Source organism: Silene latifolia, chromosome 4 (assembly GCF_048544455.1).
Source record: "Silene latifolia isolate original U9 population chromosome 4, ASM4854445v1, whole genome shotgun sequence".
NCBI classification, from domain to species: Eukaryota; Viridiplantae; Streptophyta; class Magnoliopsida; order Caryophyllales; family Caryophyllaceae; genus Silene; species Silene latifolia.
This window is the reverse complement of record NC_133529.1, coordinates 49,949,809-49,972,674: the sequence shown is the minus strand read 5'-3', so window position 1 is coordinate 49,972,674 and position 22,866 is coordinate 49,949,809. Positions and strand designations below refer to the sequence as shown.

General features: G+C 38.2%; 1 protein-coding gene across 1 annotated transcript; it reads left to right on the top strand.

Annotated features, from left to right (window-relative positions):
• The first annotated feature begins 15,250 nt into the window (after positions 1 to 15,250).
• LOC141651490 (uncharacterized) lies at positions 15,251 to 16,030 on the top strand. Its single transcript, XM_074459200.1, has 2 exons — positions 15,251 to 15,439; positions 15,551 to 16,030. Exons 1-2 carry the CDS (start codon positions 15,251 to 15,253, stop codon positions 16,028 to 16,030), a joined length of 669 nt encoding a protein of 222 aa, XP_074315301.1.
• Positions 16,031 to 22,866: the final 6,836 nt, after the last annotated feature.

The window sequence follows — 22,866 nt, the reverse complement described above, 5'->3', positions numbered from 1 at the left end:
AAATGGACTCATCCATTTTGTGTGTGTGTACCGAAATGGAGGGAGTTTTAGAATAAAAATTGTGTTGATTATTTTTAAAGTGGAAAACACAATAATTACCTATAGTCTTAGCCTTGCATGCCTATCTTTTCTTGGGTAGAAAAACTAGCCCATGCATTGGACACACTACTCCCTCCAACCGGTTCTACCAAGGGAATAGAGAGTGTTTCCTCTACAATTTATTCATTCACAATTATCATAAAAATTTCTAGTGTAAGAAATTATCCTACTCTCTACAATTTGTGAAAATTCTAGAGAAATAAACTCACATTATCACTCCCTCTTGAACCGATTTTTCAAGAGAACAAAATTAATTTTTGTGTCATATTTTAAGTAAGACTAATATTGTTACTAGATCATAATAATATTAGTTATTAAGAGGTTTCCTTGGGTATATGCTTTTGGGAGAGATTCTAAACTTGAATCTTGTTCATCCATTGTTGGAAAGCTTAAGAACTAACAAGAAGGAGATCTTGTTGGTGCCCATAAAACCGAAATCACATAGTAAGGAAAACGATTTCTTCTTTACTTCTATTTTTGTTTGCATGCATAAGATTTGTAATTATTTTATGACTAAATAATTTCTCACATATATGAATATGTAAATTAATGAGATTAATTATATATAACAGTCGGCTCTTCCCACTTTTCATTTTCCATGTCAAAGGTTACTACTTCAAATTCACATTCATGATCAATGTCCAAAGAATGGTGGGGAGTGTTTGCTTGGGATTCTTTCATTTGGGCAATTTGAATCTCCAATTCCTCACCTTGGGCAACAATGCCTTGAAGAACATTGTCCCTCTTTTGGCTTTCCTCTATCATTTGTTTGAAGAAGTTTTGTTGATCTCCCATCATTTGGAGAATCATATTTTGAATGGGCTCATTTTCTTGTTGTGGGTGGGTGTGAAAATGGTTGTATTGTGGCAATTGAAAGTCATTATGAAGTGGGTATTGAGTGGGTGGTTGTTGTGGATATTGGATAAGGTCGTTTTGGTGGGAAAATTTGGGGTAGTAGTTAGGATTTTCATTGTATGAATAGTAAGGTAGATTTGTGTTGACTTGTTCCTCAAACTACCCATACCCATAGTCATACTCAAAAGATTCAACATGTACTCCATATGTCAAGTCTTCGGCCATCATAGCTAAGACAAGGAAACAACTACAAGCATGGAAACTACACAAAAACGGTAAGAACAATCCTTGAGGAACAAGTTCCTCAAGGTGAAAGCACAATTAAAATAGACAAACAAGTAAGAACTTAATCACATAGCACCATCCCCGGAAACGGCGCCATTTTGATAGGTGATGTCGTCGGGTCACATCCAATCAAACACATTTATAATACTCAACAAACAACTAGTTAGCGGTAAGTCGAGGTTGATCCATGGGACGATGTGTTTTTGGGTTCTAAGTCTATCTATCTCAATTTATGCTAGTGTCACAATTTGTTTGGGTTTGTAGTTGTGTCTAGACTAATGCAAGCAATAAAGTAAAACAAGCAATAAAAGGAAGGATGTAAATAAATGATTAAAACCACTAGGATATCTTGGGGTCATGGGGGATTCATGGTGTTGATCATACAAACATGTCTACAAAGTTGCAAGCAATTAATGTTGTAAAGGAACCGAGTTGGTTTATGTCTTATGGTTCATAGGAAGAGTTGGGTCCCGGAGCCGAATCGAATAGATTGTACAACACCTACAAGTCGACTTACTTTCCTCCTATTCAACTTCTATGCATGGTCTAACAAGACTTGAGTTGGTTTATATCTTACAAGTCTTGTTGAGTAGATAAGAGATGAGTAAAAATGCAAGGATTCATAGGCTTAGCATTTCATCAAACATAACATGTGCATAGGTTGACATCACAACAAGCAAGCAATTTAATTATGTGAACATATTAGATTAAGCATGAATCAATCCAGTGTTGGTTTCCCCTAATTACCCATTAATCCTAGCTAAGAGACTACTCACTTATTATCATGGTAAACATGTCATTAATGGTGTCAATCATCACAACAAGTGTAAACATGATAAGAGAATGAGGAAATAAACAATAAAGAGTAAAGGGTAAAAGAATTATACCAACTTAAGATGATCCAAATAATAAAGCAAAGAATAATAGAAGAAACTTGATTGATTGATGAAGAGTTGTCAATTCTCCAATAATAACCCAATAATCTTCAATTACCCAATAATAAACTTGAATTACTCAATAATAAACTTGAACAATAATTAAAGGAAAGATTAATGTGTGATTTGTGTTAAGATTAAAGAGTAATCTATTCTAATCTACTCCTAATGAAAGTTTAACCTAATCTAAAGAAGGATTTATTTAATCTAATGAAAACTTGATGGTTTGGTTATTACAAATGGGGTATATATAATAGAGCATCATTAGGTTAAGCAAGGGTAAAATAGTAAATAACAATGCTAAATGTTGGGTAGGGAATCGCTCCTCTCAAAGGAGATGCCGGTCTCCTTTTTGCCGGTCTTTCTAAAATATGCGCATCTTCAAAGAGGGAGAAGAAAACGCTGGGGCCTGTAACACAATCCGAGCGTCCAAGGTATCGGGACACTCGTCCAGTAGCAGGGGAAGACGAGCGGATAAAGCTCGGGACGCTCGGATTTTAAGGCCTCAAGACGAGCGTCTTTGAAGGGGGGACAAGCGGATTGTCTCAGGGGACGAGCGGATTGGCGGACAGCTTCTTTCTTTGAGCTCGGATTGAAAAACGGACGTCATTTTCTCATCCGGACTCCTATTGGAGTGATTCAAAAGCCTAGATCACTTGATTTTTCGATGTCGTTCCATCTAGCATACTTTCAGAGCCAAAGGAGCAACCCTTGGTTTGGTTCCGAGCAATTTCTTCTTGCATTGACTTCCTTCTCGTCATTCTTACTTTTAACCCTATGCTCCTTCTATATACTCTTTATTCCTACATCCTTGGTCACCATTCTTGCCTCCTCTTTATACTAGTCCATCTAAAATCGTCAAAAAGCTTCTAAATATGCACGGAAGACGGGAATTTCCGACTAATTGTCTTCTTTCCTACAAAACATACGAAATGCACTAGGAAAGCAAAATAGAAAGCATTTGACGGATAAAATGGCTATGGAATGTTATAATAGTATGCAAAATGGGTTCAATTAAGGGAATAAATGTGCGCAAATAATGTTCACATCAGTAAATGATCACCATTATTTAGATTACAACTCAAAGCTATTAGCTAAAACAAGTACACAAGGCCCTCTCGAAGTGGCGGCTACACTAGCTCCATTTCCTTGTCGGAGATTTATGTCACTCTTATTTAGTTTTTCCACATTTCCAAGCCCCTGTATACAATTACAAAGGTGAAAACCACAACCGGTATCCCATACCCACGTTGAGGTGGATGTATAATTTATATCAATAACAACGATTTCGAAAGAAATAGTACCAAGTGGAGTGACAAGTCCAACTTTGATATCTCCCAAATACTTGGGGCAATTTCGCTTCCAATGGCCCATGACATTACAATAATGACATTTGTCATAAGATTGGGCACCCTTCTTGGTCTTGGTTGTGGTAGTCTCACTATCCATTTCCAATTCATTATCAGGTTTGGGTTTCTTACCCATCTTTGCCTTTCCTTTAATAATACCAATACTTCTTTCAGTTGCAAGGACACTCTTGCTAGAACTCCCACTGAATTTAATATTTCTCCTTGTTTCTTCAAACAAGGATGCCTTGGGTTTAGTGAGATTTTCTTTACAAGATTTTCTTACCAAAGTGGTGGGCATTAATATTGGAGTGGGTGGTGTGGAGGTGGTAAAGAAGCAAAGATTTCCATCCTAACCAATGCCACAGCGTAATTCTCTAATCGTATCATTGTCATATTCGGAGCACTTTTCATCGAATGATTGGAGCCATGAATTAATGGTGATTGGTGTAAGTGTATTAGATGAATCCATTGCGTATAAATAACTACAAAAACGGAAATGAAGGAAATAATAAACATCTATCGTTTTAATAATACTTGTAAACAAGTATTGCATTTATATGGTGACCTCTACCCAACTATTGTAAATGATTCCGAGATCCAAATTCATATTAACTCGGGCATGGTGATCCGATTCATCCCTTATTAATATAACTCGGTGGATTAACTCTTTAATCGATTCTACTTCTAGAACTCTCGGTCGATAAAAATTACTCTAATATTTATCTTTAGCCCGGAACACATTCGACTACGGTCACGAATACTTCCGTTGAGCTCAATCCAAATTTCGATGTAATAACATTTTATTACCCACTTACCCAACGTAACAAGTTTAGTACCTCGGTGAGCCGAGCCTACTTCCTCATGAAATTGGGACTCATGGTTTTTACTATTTGGTAAGGCTAATTCTCAATTATTATAAGTGAGAGGTCTTGTCAATTTATTATCTATCACGTTTTAAGTGAACTAAAGCGGTGAACTACGATAATTATAATTGACACGGTCGATGACTTGATATGATATGCATGTGTTGTTATGGCGATTTGGCAATACATGCAACTTATTAAAATAAATGCAAAGCAATAATAATAAATTCCTAGTATGGCCTTCCTAAAATAGAAAATCAAATAATCTATTACATATTCGGAAACCAACTCCTTTGGTCCCTTGAATCTTCAAGTGGCACGCCTCCCAAGAACACCGTCTTCGTCGGAACACCTTTCCGAATGGCATCGTCTTGAAGAAGCTCCATAATTACAAATAATAATAAAAATACAAAGCTATTCCTATTATACATTTTTAAAATGGAAAACTAGTAAAAATAAAAGTGATACGAGATCACATTAAATTACAACCGAAACAATATTCCCTTTCATTACGGGTAATATCGATTACAACTAAGGCCATACTAAGATAAAATTACATAATTTAAAATTATATAAATAAATGACATTCAACAATTGAAATATGCAGCATTATAATAAGTATCTTTCATGCCAAATTATGTGCCAAATCGCCCTATTTAACTTATATCGATTATATAACCCGGTTTTATGGAAATGCGTGATCATAACTTCTTAAAATCACAAATTAAAACTTAAATCACATTTAAGCTCAAGTTAATTATCCTAACACTCTTACGACTCAAAAATTAGTCATCACTCAATTTTTGACAATAATTCAACTTGATTTAATTTTATGCTCATTTTTGACCTTAAAATCATAACATTTATGAAATAAATCAAAATTAAATGACAATAATTTCAAAATTTTAATTTTAATTTTTTTAACATTCTGGAATATTTCTATGACACTCATAATGTCAAAAATCATTGTTAAAATTTTCGAATTAATTTTGAGAAAATATAGTTGCAATTTATCGGTTTTATCTCATAAAACATCTAATAAGTGGGATATTTATGCAATCTAAAATAATTTTCTCATGCCATGTAATGTATTTTAGCTATTTATGCTAAAATAGTCACTATTTATGCCATTTTTACACTAAAAATTCATAAATCATGCAAAATGAAATCATTTCATCTCAAAATTTACATACAGTGTGTAAATCATGCATGTGACAAAATATTAATGTTTCATGGCCTGGTTCGAAGTATAACTATTTTTAACCATTTTACCTCTTTTAATCCATTTTTATCTCATGAAAATCATAAATCATGCAATATTAATCAAATTAATAAGAGATTGTACACACAACTTTTACAATATGCATGTGAGGTCATATAAAATTTTCAAGGTCAGAAACTTAGGTTAACCAATTTTCGTCATTTAACCTCCATTTATGCCATTTTATCTCATAAAAATCATAAATCATGAAATATTAATCACATTAATATATAATTTTACATACAATACATAAAATATTCATGTGAGGTCATACTAAAAAATCAAGGCCAGTAGTGAAGGTTAACTTATTTTAGTGAATAAAAGTTCATTTTACTCATAAAAATGTAATTATTTCACTAAAAATCGTAAAAATGAGCAATAAGTTACCATAAATCATAAAAATGACCTAAAAACATTTTTGGAGCAGAATATATAACATGCATCATGATTTCGTGAATTACTCTTATAAATCACAAATTTCTAGTTTTAATTAAGTTATATTTAACTCGGAAAAACCAAACCGATTATGCATGCAACATCCTATGCTCTGATACCACTTGTTAGGTTCATATACCTATTATTAGACTCTTCTAATAGTGAACTAATGAACTTCTTAATTTGTGTTCTTTAGATCTAGTGCATACATAACAAAATAAGAGATTAATAAGAAAAATAATGTCCTTACATTATTATTTTCGGATTTATGGCCACAAGTAAGGTCTCCTACCTTCACTTGTTCTTGAGCTATGATGAGTATTAGGATGATCCTCAAAAATTCCAATGTAGAGATCCTCCTCTTGATTGCACCCAAGATTAGCTCTTATCACTACTAAATAATATTAACTAGATATTTATTTAGTAGTCTACCTTAAAATTGATTACTAATACTCATATATTATACTAATAATATTAGTAATATCATTGAACAATTTGGATCATCATTTCTCAAGTTTTTAGAGAAAAAGAACAATGTAAGAGAGAAGTATGCATGTGAAGATATGAATGAATTATGAATAATAATGGAGTAAATAAGAGAACAAATTCTCTTTACAAAAGAGGAGGAAAACCGGTGGTGTCAAGGAGTAGATGCCAAAATATGGTATCAACTTTTCCTTTTTCACTTCTCCATGTAGTAGGCTTGTAAGGCTATTAAGAGTAGGTTTGATTAATTTATTTTATCACATAAAATAAATCACCCACTAACACCTTCCACCTCCATTATTTCGGCCCATTACACATAAAATAGACTACCATTTTATTTTGTCAATTTATCATTTGTCACACAATATGTCACATGTAGGATGATACATGTTATTAATTAATTGAATGTATATTTATCAAATAAATACCATTTTATAAATTAATTAAATCACATACAACAAATTGACTAGTGATACTTGATCTCATAAATAAAATGGGTCATACAATTATAATTCACAACATCTTATAATTATAATTAACCATTCATTCTTATCTCTGTTGTTTCTCAAACAATAATCAATTTTAGTAATAAAGTATTTCAATTACTAAAATAAATCTTATTTAATCCCATTACAATAAGATATCAATATTCTCTCTTACAAATGAATTGTTCAATTTTAAGGAATTGATTAACTTGTATCGTCATACAATTAATCAACTCTACTGATAAGGGCATCATCCTTTAAGTGTGACCTTAAGGGATCAACTGATCACCACCGTCCTACGACAGTAACGTCAACCTCTATCAAGCCAATCGTTACCGATTAATGTTGATCAATTGACTATATAAATGAATCATCCCTTACGTATTCTTAATTTGAGATTTAAACATGTGATCGCACTATTGTTGAGGACACATACTCTAACAATGAGTGACGCCAAAGGGAGGCAAGTCCTCAACAGAGAAAGTAAATGGGTTACTTAGCTTGACTGAGTCTTGGAAGACTAGGTTGACGATGTCATTGGGTGTAGAGTCGTGTGCTATGTTCAATTTAACCAATACTTGCAGTAAAGCCTGGCGATGAGGAAATGAACTTGCTACTAGTTGCCAGACTGAAAGATCAGCCCTTGTCTTTTGATGTTGCTTCAATAAATGGTCAGCAGACGTATCTTCACCATCATTTGGTGTGATGACTTTGGTGTTAGTAGTTGGACCATTAGCAACTGGACCACTCGTTTGTCCTTGAGTGACATTTTGATATGGACATTCCAAGCGAGTAAGGTGGTCTATATCTTGATCTTCACTAGCCTAGACTAGAGGATGGTCTTTGAGGTAAACGTCTTCATCATCATCCGCCCATATTCCATTGACGATACTAAGCTCTCTCATGCTTATGATTTTAGCCTCTAGGCTGATTAATTGCTCGACTAGATTATCGGTTACTGCGATCACTTCTTGTATTGTGGATCCTTGAGATAAGATTTAAATCGCTGGCCTTTCCCCTCTAGGTATAGTGCTTGGATTGCGTAGGGATGCCACTGTAGCTTCTTGTTCTGAAACTTGTCTACTTATACCCTTTGCCTATGCGACAAAATCAGCGATAGTAGGGGAGATGGTTGAATAACTCTCCTCATTTTCTAGTGCATTAATCTCATCTTCAGTTGGAGAAATGAGGTGTGAACAATCCAAGGTGGATTCCTCTTTCGTGATCATCAGAATTCCAAGAGGATTCTGAGTATTGTTAGGTTTGCTTGCAGGAGGTATAGAGAAGCGCCCATCTTCAATCATATCCTGAATGGCATCCTTCAATTTGAAACAATTGTTTGTATCATGCCCCTTACCTCTATGGTATTGGCAGTAGGCATTCTCATCCCAGAACCTAGACTTCTTCTCTGGGCCAGGTGTAGGTCCTATGGGTTGGAGTTTGCCTTGTTTCATCAGTCTTTTCAGAGCATTGGAGTACGAGTCACCAACGTTGGTGAACTTCCTCTGCGGGTTATTCTCCCTAGACGATTCGACAAGATTGACCTCGTCGGTCTTGCTATGGAGCCATAAGAACTACTGGTTGTGCCTTGATATCCATGACCTATCGTTTTGGACAAGAGTCCTTTACGGTTGTCGTCTTCAATTCTCGTTCCTAGTACAATTAAGTCTTTGAAAGACTTTATGTTTTGGTACCTTAGATGGTTCGCGTAGATTGGCCTTAAATTGTCCACGAACTTTTCAATAAGGGTAGCTTCGTCTGGGCGTTTGACAAGTTGTGTGCTAGTCTTTCTCCGCCTACTTAGGAAGTCGGTGAAACCTTCTTTCTCATTTTGGGTAAGAACCTCTAGAGTGCACATATTGATTTGAATTTCAGCATTATTTGCGTACTGTTTGGTGAACTCAATTGCAGCATCGTTCCAATTAGCAATTTTCTTGTGATCCAAGGAGTAGAACCATTGCTTGGGAATAGTATCAAGAGATGAAGGAATGATCCTTAAGAACATCTCTGGCTTAATGCCTTTGATAGACATATAATCTTTGAATGCACGAATATGGTTCAAAGGGTTTTCATGCCCCTTAAACTTCGGGATGTCGGTCATGTTGAAGTTAGTTGGCAGTTGTGCATTTACTGCCTCATACTTGCGACTGTTTTCCCTATAGATGTCATCTCCCATGAGATACATTAGTTGTTCCTCCAAATACTGGAGTCGCTTTTCAACCTCAGTAGGACCTGGTGGAAGATTGACTTTTGGTTGTTCAAAGGGTAAAGTACCATCGCGCATGAGTGCGTTGGGAATAGGATCCTCTACAGGATGAAGTCATTACCATTTTCGGGCTTCGATAACGTTAAGGCGATCATAAGCTTGGTCTTGGCTTGTCTGAAGACGAAGGAGTGCAGCTAGGAATTGATCATTACCATTTTCGGGCTGTTCGGGTTGACCATTAACGCTTCCATGACTAGTTCCCACCATTTTGGACTGAGGATAAGAAATTGACGACGAATCAAAACACGATCAACCATTTTCTTACACACTTACTCAAAAAAGACTCGACTCGTGAAGTGGGTGTGTGCCACTGTGTCAAGTGAGATTTGACAATGACAAATTTTGAAATGTTCGTCCTAGACAACTGTAGTGTAGTTGTAGGAGTGTTGAATCGAAGTAAGTTCTGAAATGGGTTTGAGGCCCGAAGTTTGACTCGACATTTGGACAAAGTTCCGGCTTATTTTGCGCTGTTTTAGGCCATTTTTTGAAAATGTTTACATTTTGAAATGAATTTTATTTTACAAAAATTCGTCATGGTTTTGTTTACAGGTGGTGATCGCGTATATGATACAAACATACATATGGGTATTATAACGGTATGCTGAGTGCATTTAAAGGGCTTTGGCTTAGAAAGGTGGGTTGCCATACCAAGCAATCAAACCATGTTCTGTGGAGAGGTCTGTGCCAAACATGAGTAAGGTCGGTTCCTAGTCCATTCCCTTGAGTAGTAAAAGCTCTTGATACAAACATGAGTATGTACCGCGGTATGGTTGACGTCAATCGCTATCCATCTTTATGCCCAGATAAAAATTTGGACCCTCCAGATGGGACGATTGGTCGAATGGGTTGGCTTAAGGCCTAGGAAGACCAAATGAAACGAGCTAAGAAGGTCGAGTAATGAAAATCGACAGTTGTCTCGTATAAACTATACCCTAACCTTGTTCAAGTTTCACCCTGGGTAACACGTAAGTGTATCATCCCCAGCGGAATCGCCAAACTGTAAAGATGGGCCACCCGCGCCGCGCGCACCCGCGCGTTGGTATTGAGGCGGCGACACTTCTCCCACGAAACCTTGGTTTGCCAAAGCACGTCATGAGCCGTTAGGGATTGGTGAGGCATTGAAACCGGTGAAAGGTTGAATAAGCCTGCATTTGTGGAGTCGCCACCAATTTATTATGGAAAAATTGGAAACCGTTCGAATGCCTCGTGCCATATCAAGACACAAAGTAATGACATGATAACTAAGAACTCATTACCCCTAGCATTCTATGTCTATAATGACTCTCGAGATGCCAATGGACACGGATGTCCAAAGATAGCTGGAGTAAGGGGTGACGGTACGTATTAGGAAGCTCTTTAATTCGAACACCTAATCCCACCTGCCTCGATAGCGGCCTCTACTAATGATTAGGGAAATTGTTCATATTTGATATGTCATCGATGTAATGCATGCAATGCAACAAACATGGATTAATCCTAGCAGGTGAAATTAGACTATGTCGGTTAACACGTAATTTTGCAAACGATGTGGGGTCAAAGTAAATGTTAGATTAATTACATGTGAATGCCATACAATTAAATCATACGTAGTAATAATAATAATAATAAATGAAATACAATAATTAAAATTACAAGAATTACAAAGTTCGTTTGATCTACGTCGGAAGCATGCTCAAAGACGGGATTTCGAAGAAGAAAATAAAAGGAAAATAAAATTAGAATTTAAAATACGAAATACGTCAGATTAGAGGTGATAATACGAGTAATAGTTAATTTAAACCGTAATTAGGAGCTACGTCAAAGAGAGAAAGAGTTTAGGGACAGAAGCCAACCCAGAACAGGCGCAGCATCTGGTGCGTCCTCTAGAAGCGGCGTAGCACTTCCTGCGTCTGTTCTTGAGTTGGGTTCTGGCTGTGAAGTCAGAATCGCAACATCGTTATCGTTCATTGGTAGATTTAGGATGGATTATCAATTTTAGACTCGAATTGAAGTGCTTTAATTGATTACATGCATATGGGCAAGTCATAAAACGGAAAAAAAAATGAGAATTTACAGCGGTTTACATAATTACGATGAACTCGTGTCGGAATTACGAAAAGGAATGAAACTTGAGGTTAGATTAACGAAACTGGACAAATAAGAAAACTTATGTATCAAATTAGGACTTTCAGACCCTCGACATGAACAAGTCGAAACCCCGAAGAATCGATTTGAATTAAAACGGCGAAAACCCCTAAGTATTGATTTACTCGGGATTAAAGACGAATTATGCATTACAATTTAAAAGGGATTGTTAAAACCTGATTTATATACTGAAAATTGCAAAAAGAAACGGCGAAAATTGCAGGAAATCGAGGAAGAAGAAGAAGAGCAGGAGGAGCAAGCAGCCTCTGGAAGAGGCGCAGCAGATGCTGCGTCCCTTCGAAGAGGCGCAGCTGCTGCTGCGTTTCTTCTCGACGTCTGACCTCAGCTGTTTTGTAAATACGGTTTTAAAAGATGGATTTTAAATCGGTTTTTGAACGTGCACTTTATATAAATCTACATTAATTGATACAAAATAAAAGTACAATAATTAAACGGGATTTTACACCCTCGAACTTACATGTTTGACGAAACGAGATTCACTAAAGTTAACGTTAGTGATTGCTCGACTCGAATATGCGTGGAAAGTGCCCTCGTTAGAGGATTTAAAAGATTGATAAGATTGATTAAAAGTGGAGTTGGTCAAATTGGTCGGTCTATGCAACATGACTGAGACTCAAAATAATCTGAGCTTACGTGGTCGATTGATCAAGCACGTAGGCGTCCAAAGCAATAGCGTAGTCTAGAATGCAAAGAGAAAGAAAGAAGGGGCAGAACACTCGCGTGCCAAATATGGAGGCTGAAGGTCTTTATTTATATTAAACACATGGAAGAGTTTAGGAATGACACGGATACGGAAATAAATCATGGACATATTCCGAAAACCGTGAAAAGAGGGTTGGAGAAGAGGCGCAGCAGCCACTGCGATCCTTCGAAGAGGTGCAACACCTGCTGCGTCCTTTCCCTAGAGGTTTCCTTCTCAGCAAGACAGATTTCAACGTTTTTATGGAATTTCGGTAGATCTATACTTCCTTATTCCATAAAACAAAAAATACAGAAGATATTTACTCAAAAATATTAATTTAAATTAGGAATAAATATCCGGAGAATTCTAGAACATTTCGGAATATTCCGACTCGGTATTTAAACGGTTTTTAGAAAATGAAGCGGTTTTTGACCCGGACTCCAAATGAACTCTAATTACTGTCAAAACGACCGTATCGGTACGTAGATGACGACCAAGGAGTTGACTTGAGTGTTTGAGCTATCACTTGTCGATGAACTTATGAACTGTCATAAAATCGTTCCACGTATCAAACATGCGGCCCAATCATCACTAGGTGGTAGGCGGGAGGTGTAGAAACGAGGTATCTACACACACTCGGTCGAGTTAGACGTACTCGATCCAGTATAGAGTAAGTTACTCTATAGAGTTAGTCATACTCGATCGAGTATGTGCAGATCAGAATGCTTGTTAAAATGTAACATACATGGTACTCGCTCGAGTTTAGGGCACTCGATCGAGTATCTCTAGGTCAGAGTACTACCTAATGCCATATGGAGCAAATAATTATGCAAAGGTTCGAGATTTTATGCCCGACATCATTGTACCTACACACAAGATCTAAAAACTAGTCATGAGTATGGCTTTATGGCCGATTACATCACCGAGTAAAATTCCAAATACCGTAATAAAGATAAAAATCCAACACAAGTCTACTAACACAATCATGAAAATAAGGAACGGTGACTCAAGGTCACCGCCACGATCCTCCTCCATCTCATCATCACCTCCAACTCCTAAAGTGCCAGCTCCTGATGTGCCTCCTCCAACCCCTCCTCCGGTAGAAGCTCCTGTCCGTGGGTCTCCTCCGTTCCTCCATGGTGCAAAGCATCCATAAGGATAGCTCGTTGGGACTCCTCATGTAGCCTAATCCACCCTGTAGGAGTGAAACACTCCGATATCATTCCCTATGCCGCGCCACCATACCGGTTGAGATAAGTTGGTCCCTAGACCGTGAAGATAACTCAACTCATGTAGGTTCTGGAGGACCAAAGAGTTCGACACCCTCTCCGTCAGCTCAATCACCTGCATCTGGGGTTAAAAAAAGTCGGGTAAACAGGGTACCGAAACTGAGGTGGTCCCTGCTGAACGAACCAGGGCTCCCCAACAACCTCTCTAGCTCTCCGGGGTCCTCTACCCTCCCTAGGTATCCGATCCTCCCTCCTGGCACGGTCTCCCCCAAACGGCTCTGGCATCTCCTCGAGAAGGTCATCGATGATCAAGTAGGTCTGGTCAGGGAGGTTAGCCTCCGCACTATTTGGGGCAGCCTTCGCCAAAGGCTCGGTCATATGAAAATGCTCCGTGTCATGCACTCTCATCCAGCTCTTACCCCGCACCCTCCAAGCTAGACCTTCACCCTCCAACACTCGCAATCGCTTATGATGTATGAAGCAGTCCTTATCCAAGGTCGGGACAACTGGACACATAGGTTTAAGAGTAGGTGAAGACTCAATGTTTGTCAACCTCTTAGCTAGACAGGTGGCGATAGTGCCGCAACTGATATGGCGAGTCGAAGACCTAGCCATAAAGCTAATATAGCACACACTATCGTAGGGGCACTATAAGCAAAATGCTTCTCTCGGGTGGGGTTAAGGTAAGAGATCAACAACATTACCTCGCGTGAGTTAAGCTTACTCACATCCTAACTCCCATACAATAAACAAGTCAAAGATCGGAGAAAGATCTTCAAGGTCATGTGCTGAATATCGTTGATCAGCATAGCACTAGAGGTAGGGGCAGCTCTACCAGTGAGAAAGGGCAGGTAACTACTAGCCCCACACTCGGTTGGGATATCACTAAGATATCCCTTCATGGGCCGGGTAAGCCTCAAGTGGTCAGCAAACTAGTCATGAGTCAGGTAAAAGCTAGTGTTCATCAACCTAAAACTCACTTCCTTCCCCGCTACATCATTGGAAAAGAAGCTCATGAACTCAAGGGTCAGAAAATCATAAGAATGCTTCCTAAAACTCTACAAACCCTCCAAACCCAAAACCTCAAAGATATGACGGACATCTACCTCAATCTTTAGCTCCTCCAACATACACACATCTATACACCTTGTTGGTTTCATGGTGCGACCTAGCAAGTAAATAAAGGAATCCTTTTTTTTTTATGTCAGCGAAAATTACCGTCGGATATTGCGGTACTGGCGAAACTACGGGCCCTTGGCTTCCCTCTCCTACCTCTTATGCGGCATCCATGTAAGCTTGGGTTATCTTGATCTGAGGTCGTTTGACGACTGATCTCGGCATCTGTTTCAATATAGGTAGCCTAACTTCGGGTTTAACAAGCTTAAATTGGAAACTTTCAATTGTTAAATACGAAAAAGACGAGGCTTAAGACTAATTTCCTTTGCCAAAACATGTAAAATTGGAAGCAAAACATGGACTTATTAACTTCCCTTACTCTTGTGAATCATAAAAGATGGATTAAAAATCTCAAAATACAAAGTTTGGGTAGGTTCTACGTAGAATCCAGGGTTCATTTTTACCAAAATAAAGCTCAATATACCAATTGTTGTGACAAAATTGGAACAAAATTTAAACTTGTGCACCCAAAAGATGGAGTTTTAAGACGAAATTTTTGATGGAAATAACCAAATCAAGCATCAAATATGATAATACTAGCATCCCTTACCCTTTTCCAACCTTTAAAGATAAATTAAGATGACAAAAAACAAATTTTGGAGGTAAACCCGAGAAAATCCGGGTTGAATATTATCAAAAATCGGGTTCAATTTGTAGTTCCTAGCATCAATAACGAGGATTCAATGGACTTGGGCAAGTATGTTTCTTCTCCCAAAGGGTGTGATCAAAAGATTCGAAGCAATCTGTAGAAATTACCTCTGGGATGGGAGCCCTGATTATCACAGAGTTCCACTCATTGCTTGGGACAAAGTCACACTACCAAAGTTGGAAGGGGGACTGGGGATCAAAAAAGCTGATGTTTGGAATACTGCAACTGTGGGAAAATTGGTTGATTGGATTTACAGTAAAGCTAACAGATTGTGGATAAGATGGATCAGCCAAATATATCTAAAGAATGGTAACTGGCACTGTTATGTGCCTCCTACTGATGCTGCCTAGTATTGGAAGTCCATCTGCAAGGTGAAGGAAACTCTGAAATCTGGATATCAAGATAATAAATGGATCTCTGATGACAAAGAATACTCCATTAAGCATGGGTATGAATGGTTAAGGTTCAAGCAACCGGAACAGGAGTGGTATCAGCTAGTCTGGAACAATTGGAATATACCTAAGCATGCTCTGATAACATGGATCATAATGAACAAGGGACTCAACACTAAAGATAAATTGTTCAGGATTGGGTGTTGTACTGATGATAGGTGCAGCATTTGTGACATTAGTTCTGAAACACAAGAACACCTTTTCTTTGAGTGCAGATACAGCAAAGAGATATTGAGCATCGTCGAGAAATGGTGTGGATTCAAGATCAATGTGATGCATGGAATGACAGGAAATACTGGGCCAAAACTAAAGCACAATGCACACACCCTCATATGTGCTACTATACCATTTGGAACCAAAGGAACAATGCTCGAGTGAACCAGGTATTGTTAAGACCCAAGACAGTGGCAACACAAGTCATTGATACTGTTAGAAGAATGGTGAAAGGGAAGCTTAAAGACCCTATTACGTAGGGGGATAGAAGATGGCTGCAGAAATGGGGTGTGTAATATCCTGTTTCTGTCTGAAACATGAGTGCTTAAAGGTTTCTATTTTTTCGGCATCGATGCTGATAGGATCATATGTTGGATAGAGCAGAGTTTTATATCTGATTTATTTTATCTTTTTTATGGATGCAGTGGCTTGTGACTAGTTTATTTGACTAGCACACGACCCGCTTGTAATTAAACTTTCATGTTTTGATTCTAATATATTTCTCACATTACACCAAAAAAAAAAGGATTCAATGGAGTTTTATCAAAATCTAGCAACTATAACACAATCTTAGGGCATAAAAATCGAAATTTCAGAAATCACATCACTACCATATGGTTCTAATTACATCAAAATCAAAAGAAAAAAAGTGAAATTACCTTGAATTAGTTTGCAAAATCGAGTAAGACGGATAAACTAGAAGGATTTGGAAGCACAAAAGCAAAAATTATCACCAAAGTTTTGTAGGGAGGAGAGTTTATGAGAGATTTAGGGTTGTGAATGAAGAAATAGGTATAAAGAATGAGAAGGGTAGAAGATATAAGTCCCGAAAAATTTTAAAGACCCGTGTTCTGTAGTAGTAACACTCGATCGAGTGTTTGAGGTACTAGGTCGAATACCCTCTACTCGATCGAGTTAGAGGTGCTCGGTCGAGTTTCGCTATAAGGCATAATTGTCATCGATTTTGTTTCCAATGAACTCGATCGAGTGACCCAACCTACTCGGTCGAGTAAGGTCTACTAGGTCGAGTACTCCCTCGTTCTCGGTCGAGTAAGTCAAAATAATCAACGGATGATCATGAATTGGTTGAGTCGTTCCTGCAAAATAAGAAATCGCTGAGAGTCTAAGGCATACTTAGAACTTGTCACTAGTAATGTCCTATACTAATACCATCAACTATTTATCACTTTGCATATAACAAAAACATCGCAACCAAAACATTATAATACCAATCTTTTCAGTTCCATATAACATACGAATCTACCATTACGTAACTTAGTCCACATGTCTAGCCATAGTGGCAACGGTGTTCTATTTTATTCACATTCATATCGAGTCCTACAACGATTATATACTTATACCGTTCATCAAATACTGCAAACGTTCAAACCAATTATCAACATACATGCCACCACATATCCATACACATGCTTCTAATTCATCCCACTTCTACCATCCACATACCCACACACACAATTATAAAAACGATCATGCATCACATACGCTAGCTACTACACATGTGACATTACCTCCACTCATATACCTTGCACATCACACACACATATTAATACAATTCCCGACTCAATATCTCCATTCGAAGTGGCTGGCTTAAGCATATTGGGGCCTGGATTTTGGAATGAGGGCGCCTTCTCACCCAAAATTAAATACGCAGGAGCTCCCAACATACATACACCAGGTTCATTTTATTTGACTCACTACGTTCATTATGTTTATTCGTTACAGGTTTCAAAATCGTCGCTATGATACCACTTTCTAACACCCCCATCTATCAAGGAGCCTTAATAAGACCTTCTCCAGCAGATACGGGCATTATCATCTCAGTTGCATGAGAAATACTATATCACAACGTCAATAAAATATCTATTAAAGTTTATTACAAGTTTTAACTCAACAAAAGAAATATACAACTGATGAACAAAACAACTATAGTGAGACTACTCCATGAAAAGACTCGGTGAAAGACACGTCCCTCCAATGCACCCAGATAGGCTCCATATATCAACACCTGCTAAGACTGACTGCTCACCATAGTGGATCACCGTAGACACATAACAAGAAAGAAACACAGAAAAAACAACACAAGGTCAGTAACTGATGAACAACATTTAAAACATACTACAACACAAGCACAAACCACCAACTCCAATAATCCACCAATCATCTGACTAACACGAAGGTATAGTCCTGCTAGATTACCAGTCGCAACCAATAATCCACACCTCCAGTGAGGACCGCAGCCTTACCACCTAAGCCTCGCTCATCGCCATAGAGCGAATAACCCAATGACCATTAATGTGCACATCCTCATTATGACGGGAACCACAAGGGGCGGAACAAGGGCGTGAACCCATTCCCACAAATCACTCCACTGAGCTGAGGGCGTACCTCGCGAACCACATAGAATTACAACCTGATACATGAGGGACATGGGTATAAGTTGAAAATGCAAGTTCAAGTCACTCTAATCCTTCAAATTCGTTCACTTGAATTAAAAGTTCAATATCTCAGAAAATATGGCTTTTTTTGTTGTGACTTTGGTTGGAGATGATAGTACATGATGTTAGCATTCCAACGAGTGGTCACACGCTTTATTTGGTTAAGTAACGAAGGAGATATGGTCGTTTTAAGTTGAGCTGTCCAATTCTTACGCGGGTGACAAAAATGACGTGACTACAAGATGCAAGCTCAATTGGAATCGATCTTAAGTTACTTTCCTATATCGAGTCTAAATTATTAGTTTCCTAATTCGAGTCAAGTTGTTTTAATTTCCTAATAAGTTTAGGAAAGCCAATTACTTTCCTAATCCTAGTTAAGGTAGTTGTTGTTTTATTTCCAAATTATTGTCTTGTTAGTTTGTGGTAATTGTGAGTACAATAAATAAGGGTCTATTTATTCAGTTTTAATCAGAGTTTGAGAATTAATATAAGAGTTTTTTGTTGTGTGCTTATTTCTTGCGAATTATAAGTTCTTTATTTCTTCCTTGCGAGGTTGAGATTTTAGTGTGATTCGATCCTTGCGAGGTGGGAGCCACCATTCGTGTATATCTTCGAATTTCTTGCGAGGAAGGAGAGTTTATTCACGTCATATCCTAGTTTTAGTTGTGGGGTCTTGCGAGATTATCACAACTAATTCATATCCTTTACTATTTTCGTTGTTACATATAAAAATAAACATTAAAAACACATTAATTCCGCTGCGTATTTTTTTAAAATAAAACTAACACAAACAATTGTACTTATTTTACATCAAAGTGGGTATCAAAAATACCACGCACCACACATGACAACTAATCAACAGTACTGAGTAGGAAAACCTACCTTTAACAATCAGCAGCCAACATCGCATACATCCATATGAAGGCAAGGCAACCTCCATCCACACTTATCACAACCAGTAGGAAAAAGCCTATTACTAACAACCATAACCACAACGAAACCTAGGGATGATGATGATAACTTACCTATGCTCGGCATTCCGGAGACAAGACCGCGACCCGACTCAAGCTTCCGTCCCCATGGTGTCTCCAAGTGTGAGGGATTCCAAAAAGGTTGAACGACAGCGAGGGAGAAGGTGTGTCGTCGATTAGGTTTTGGAAAAAATGAAAATGAAAACTGATTTGGTTTTACGACTTCACGATATAAATATTAATGTAGAAACCGTCATTCTCGATCGACTATGGAGCCTACTCGATCGAGTGGCCTCTACTCAATTGAGTGACATCTACTCGATTGAGTCGCAAGACTACTCGATCGATTAGCCTACCCTAGATCGAGTTCTGAACTCCCAAAGGTCACTAAGTTCCAAGTCTGTTTGTAAGAAAGGTTCGAAGTGGTCTAACATGTGTCTAAGGTCAGTCAACAGGCAGTTAATGGGTCCCTAATAGGGCGCGTATTACACCTAGCAAGAAGATAAACCTGAAGCAAAGAAGTCTGATGCAAAGAAATCTGATGCAAAGAAGTCTGCTGCAAGGAAGTCTGATATCATGGTCTCGTGCCGACGCTCTAGGCTTGTTAATTTGATTGGAAAGCTTAGTGAAGCTCACATAGCTGCTGTAAAGAGAATTGATTTTTGTGGTCTTTTGGAGCTCAATATTAACAATTACCCACTTGCATATGTACCCTTATCTCTTAATGCCTTCTCCGATGGGTCATATATGTTTAGGGCACCTAGGAAAAAAGAGTTCATGATCAGTAAGCACGACGTGCATGACTATTTTTTATTACCATTTTGCCCTAATCCTGTTGAACTGGCTCCAATTCGGCCTCAGAAAGACTCTAACAGCCCTGAAAATAAGTCGTTGAAAGAAAGTTGGAGGGAAAAATACGAAGTCGATCAAGCGTCTAGTTCAATCCCCATAGACAAGGTATTCATAGAACTTGAGGCTAATACAAAGATAGGTGATCATTTTTGTCAGTTGATTGTGATAGTGAATATGTCTTCATTCCACGCCCCAACGTCAAATAATGGGCTGGATTTAAAGCTTTTAAGGGCTATAGAAGACGTAAGTGATATCTGTGGACATAGGCCACAGGCCGGTCTACGGGCGAGAGCCGCCTACCGGCCCGTAGTCACGGGCCACCTGCACGCCAAGCTAAACTGTGGACATGCAGCGATCTCTTGAAAGCCACGCTCGGCGGCGTAAAAATGCTTTCGACCGGATCGCTTTTGATCGGTCGGTTTCATCTCGGTAAGGGTCTCAAAACGATGTTTAAGATGTTCGGAGTCGCCACCAAGCATTTGTGGAATGCTTGGAACCCGTTCGAATCCACTTTATACCTAGGTCAATCAAGGCAAAAAGCGGTGTTTGACATAGGTACTAAAGATAAGGACTCGTCCCCCTTTTATCATTCTATGCCTAAAATGACTCTCGTACGCCCTGGATAAGGCCATCCACTATTCAAAGGTTCTGAGTAAGGGGTGAGGGTACGTATTGGGAAGCCCTTTAATCGGACACCCAATCCCGCCCGCGTTAGCGGCCTCTACTGATCGATCGTGGTTGTTTAAGTGCAAAAGTTGATAAAACGGTTTAAATGCATGAATGCACATCCAAAAGTTTAACCTAACATGTGAAAGTTTGCAAAGTCGGTTTGTTTATCCACATAGCATGAAATTGATGTCAAAGTTGGATTTAGATTGATTTGCATGTGAAAACAGAAATTAAACATCCATTTACCAAATTCGGCTTATGATGCTTAACACGATCCATTATTTGAAAAAGGGTGTCAAATGACAAAGTGTAAAAAACATAAGTTTGTCAATCTGATCCGTCATGTATTCGGATTAACCGTAATCGGGATCGTCCTAGACAAATGCTAAAACAAAACAGAACGGTGTCAGGCAGCCCCATTGGGGCGCGAGCCTATTGGCGAGGGAAGGGGCTCTGCCCAGGTTTTAAAATATGAAAACAGTAGCTGCCTTGGGGCGCGAGCCAGACGACGACCCAAGAGGCGTCTCCTTGTTGTTAAAAAGGTTGTTTAAAACCGTTTTTTTTTATTAATGATTTGCAAGTATGATTTGCATGACTCGGAATAATTACTATTATGTTAGTAATATTCGTTGTCGGATTTGCAAGTTTGAAAAGCATAGTAAAATGTGTAAAAGGAAAATGTTTGATTTGAACTAATTATGTTAAGTTCAATTATTTTTAATTAGTCAAGTTAATCATCGTACTCGGATTAAGCCGACATGGTATAAAGAACCAAGGATGATTTTGGATTATGACTAATATGTTTGCAAATGTAAATAAATGAGAAAAATGCTAAATAAAGGAAAAGGGTGTTAAAATACCCATTAAAATGTAATTAACCAAATAATATCACCGAGTCACGGATTAAATCGTCATGGTATAAGGAGCCAAGGGTGATTATGATTTATGGTTAAAGTATTTGTCATAAAAATGATTTGAAACATTTGAAATGGTAAAAACCGATTACAAATAAGAAATGAAATAAAGAGGAAAGACGAGAACAAACACGTTTGAATCTGACCCGAGAACCCACAAGAGGCGCGAGCCTCTTTGCATAGCAAAGGGCTTCTGTCTCGGGCCAAAACTCGGTTTTGGCTCGTCTAACCTATATTTAAATCGTGTTATGCATTGTTCATGCATATAAACTCATAAAAACAGTAAAGACATGAAATAAATGAGATATTTACACCCTCAAACTTACGTATTTTGATGTTTGCGACGTAGACGACTTTAGAGACGGTTTTCTCGTAGCGACTACTCACGATCAAGAAGTTTAAAAGAGTGCCTTAAAAAAGGATTTTGTTTTGAAAATATGTTGAGAATATGTTAATTAAAACATGTTAATTGATGAATTGAGTTGGTCAAATGGGTCGGTCAAATGCATGGCGACGGTACCAAACAATATGTGTAAGGCTTGTGTTTACGATCGGTAGGTCGTAAACATGTGTCGATTTTGTGACTTAGGAAGTCGGGTCTAGAAGTTTTAGGGAGAAGGAGGGGGCGGACTCTCGCGTAAGGATTGTGTTGTGCGAAGGGTGGTATTTATAGAGAAATATGGGGAGCTAGGTCGGTTGAGTTTGCTTAGAGGCTAAGCAGAATAGGCGCGAGCTACCTTGTGATAAAAATGGGTGTATTGTCCTTTTCAATTTGGACGTGGCCTTTGCTCCATCTATTATTTGGTTCGTTTGATATGTGGTATTCATATAAGATGTCGTGTAACAATATGGGAATCTAATAAGATGATTTTGGGTGTTACTTGAGGTAGGTGTTTTGTGTGCTTGACTCGAGTTTGACCCGTGTGAGTCGGGAATTGAATTTGGAGTCGGTTTTTGCCCGGTGTCGGTTTTGACTCTAATTAGGGTCATTTTAATGGAAATGACATGATAAAGACATTCATGGCATTATTTTTGACATTCGAGATTTGGGTTGACTCAGGTTGACTCGAGTTGTGGGTTTCTGAGTCGATTTTGGGTCCGAAGACGGTTTTAACTCTAAATAGTGTTATTTTAATGCA

What these genes read in the sequence shown, in the direction of transcription:
- LOC141651490 (XM_074459200.1), top strand. Translation starts at nt 15,251, where the DNA reads ATGTTTCTTCTCCCAAAGGGTGTGATCAAAAGATTCGAAGCAATCTGT. An exon ending in CTGCAACTGTGGGAAAATTG is followed by an intron (nt 15,440 to 15,550) that starts GTTGATTGGATT and finishes GATGCTGCCTAG; the next exon opens with TATTGGAAGTCCATCTGCAA.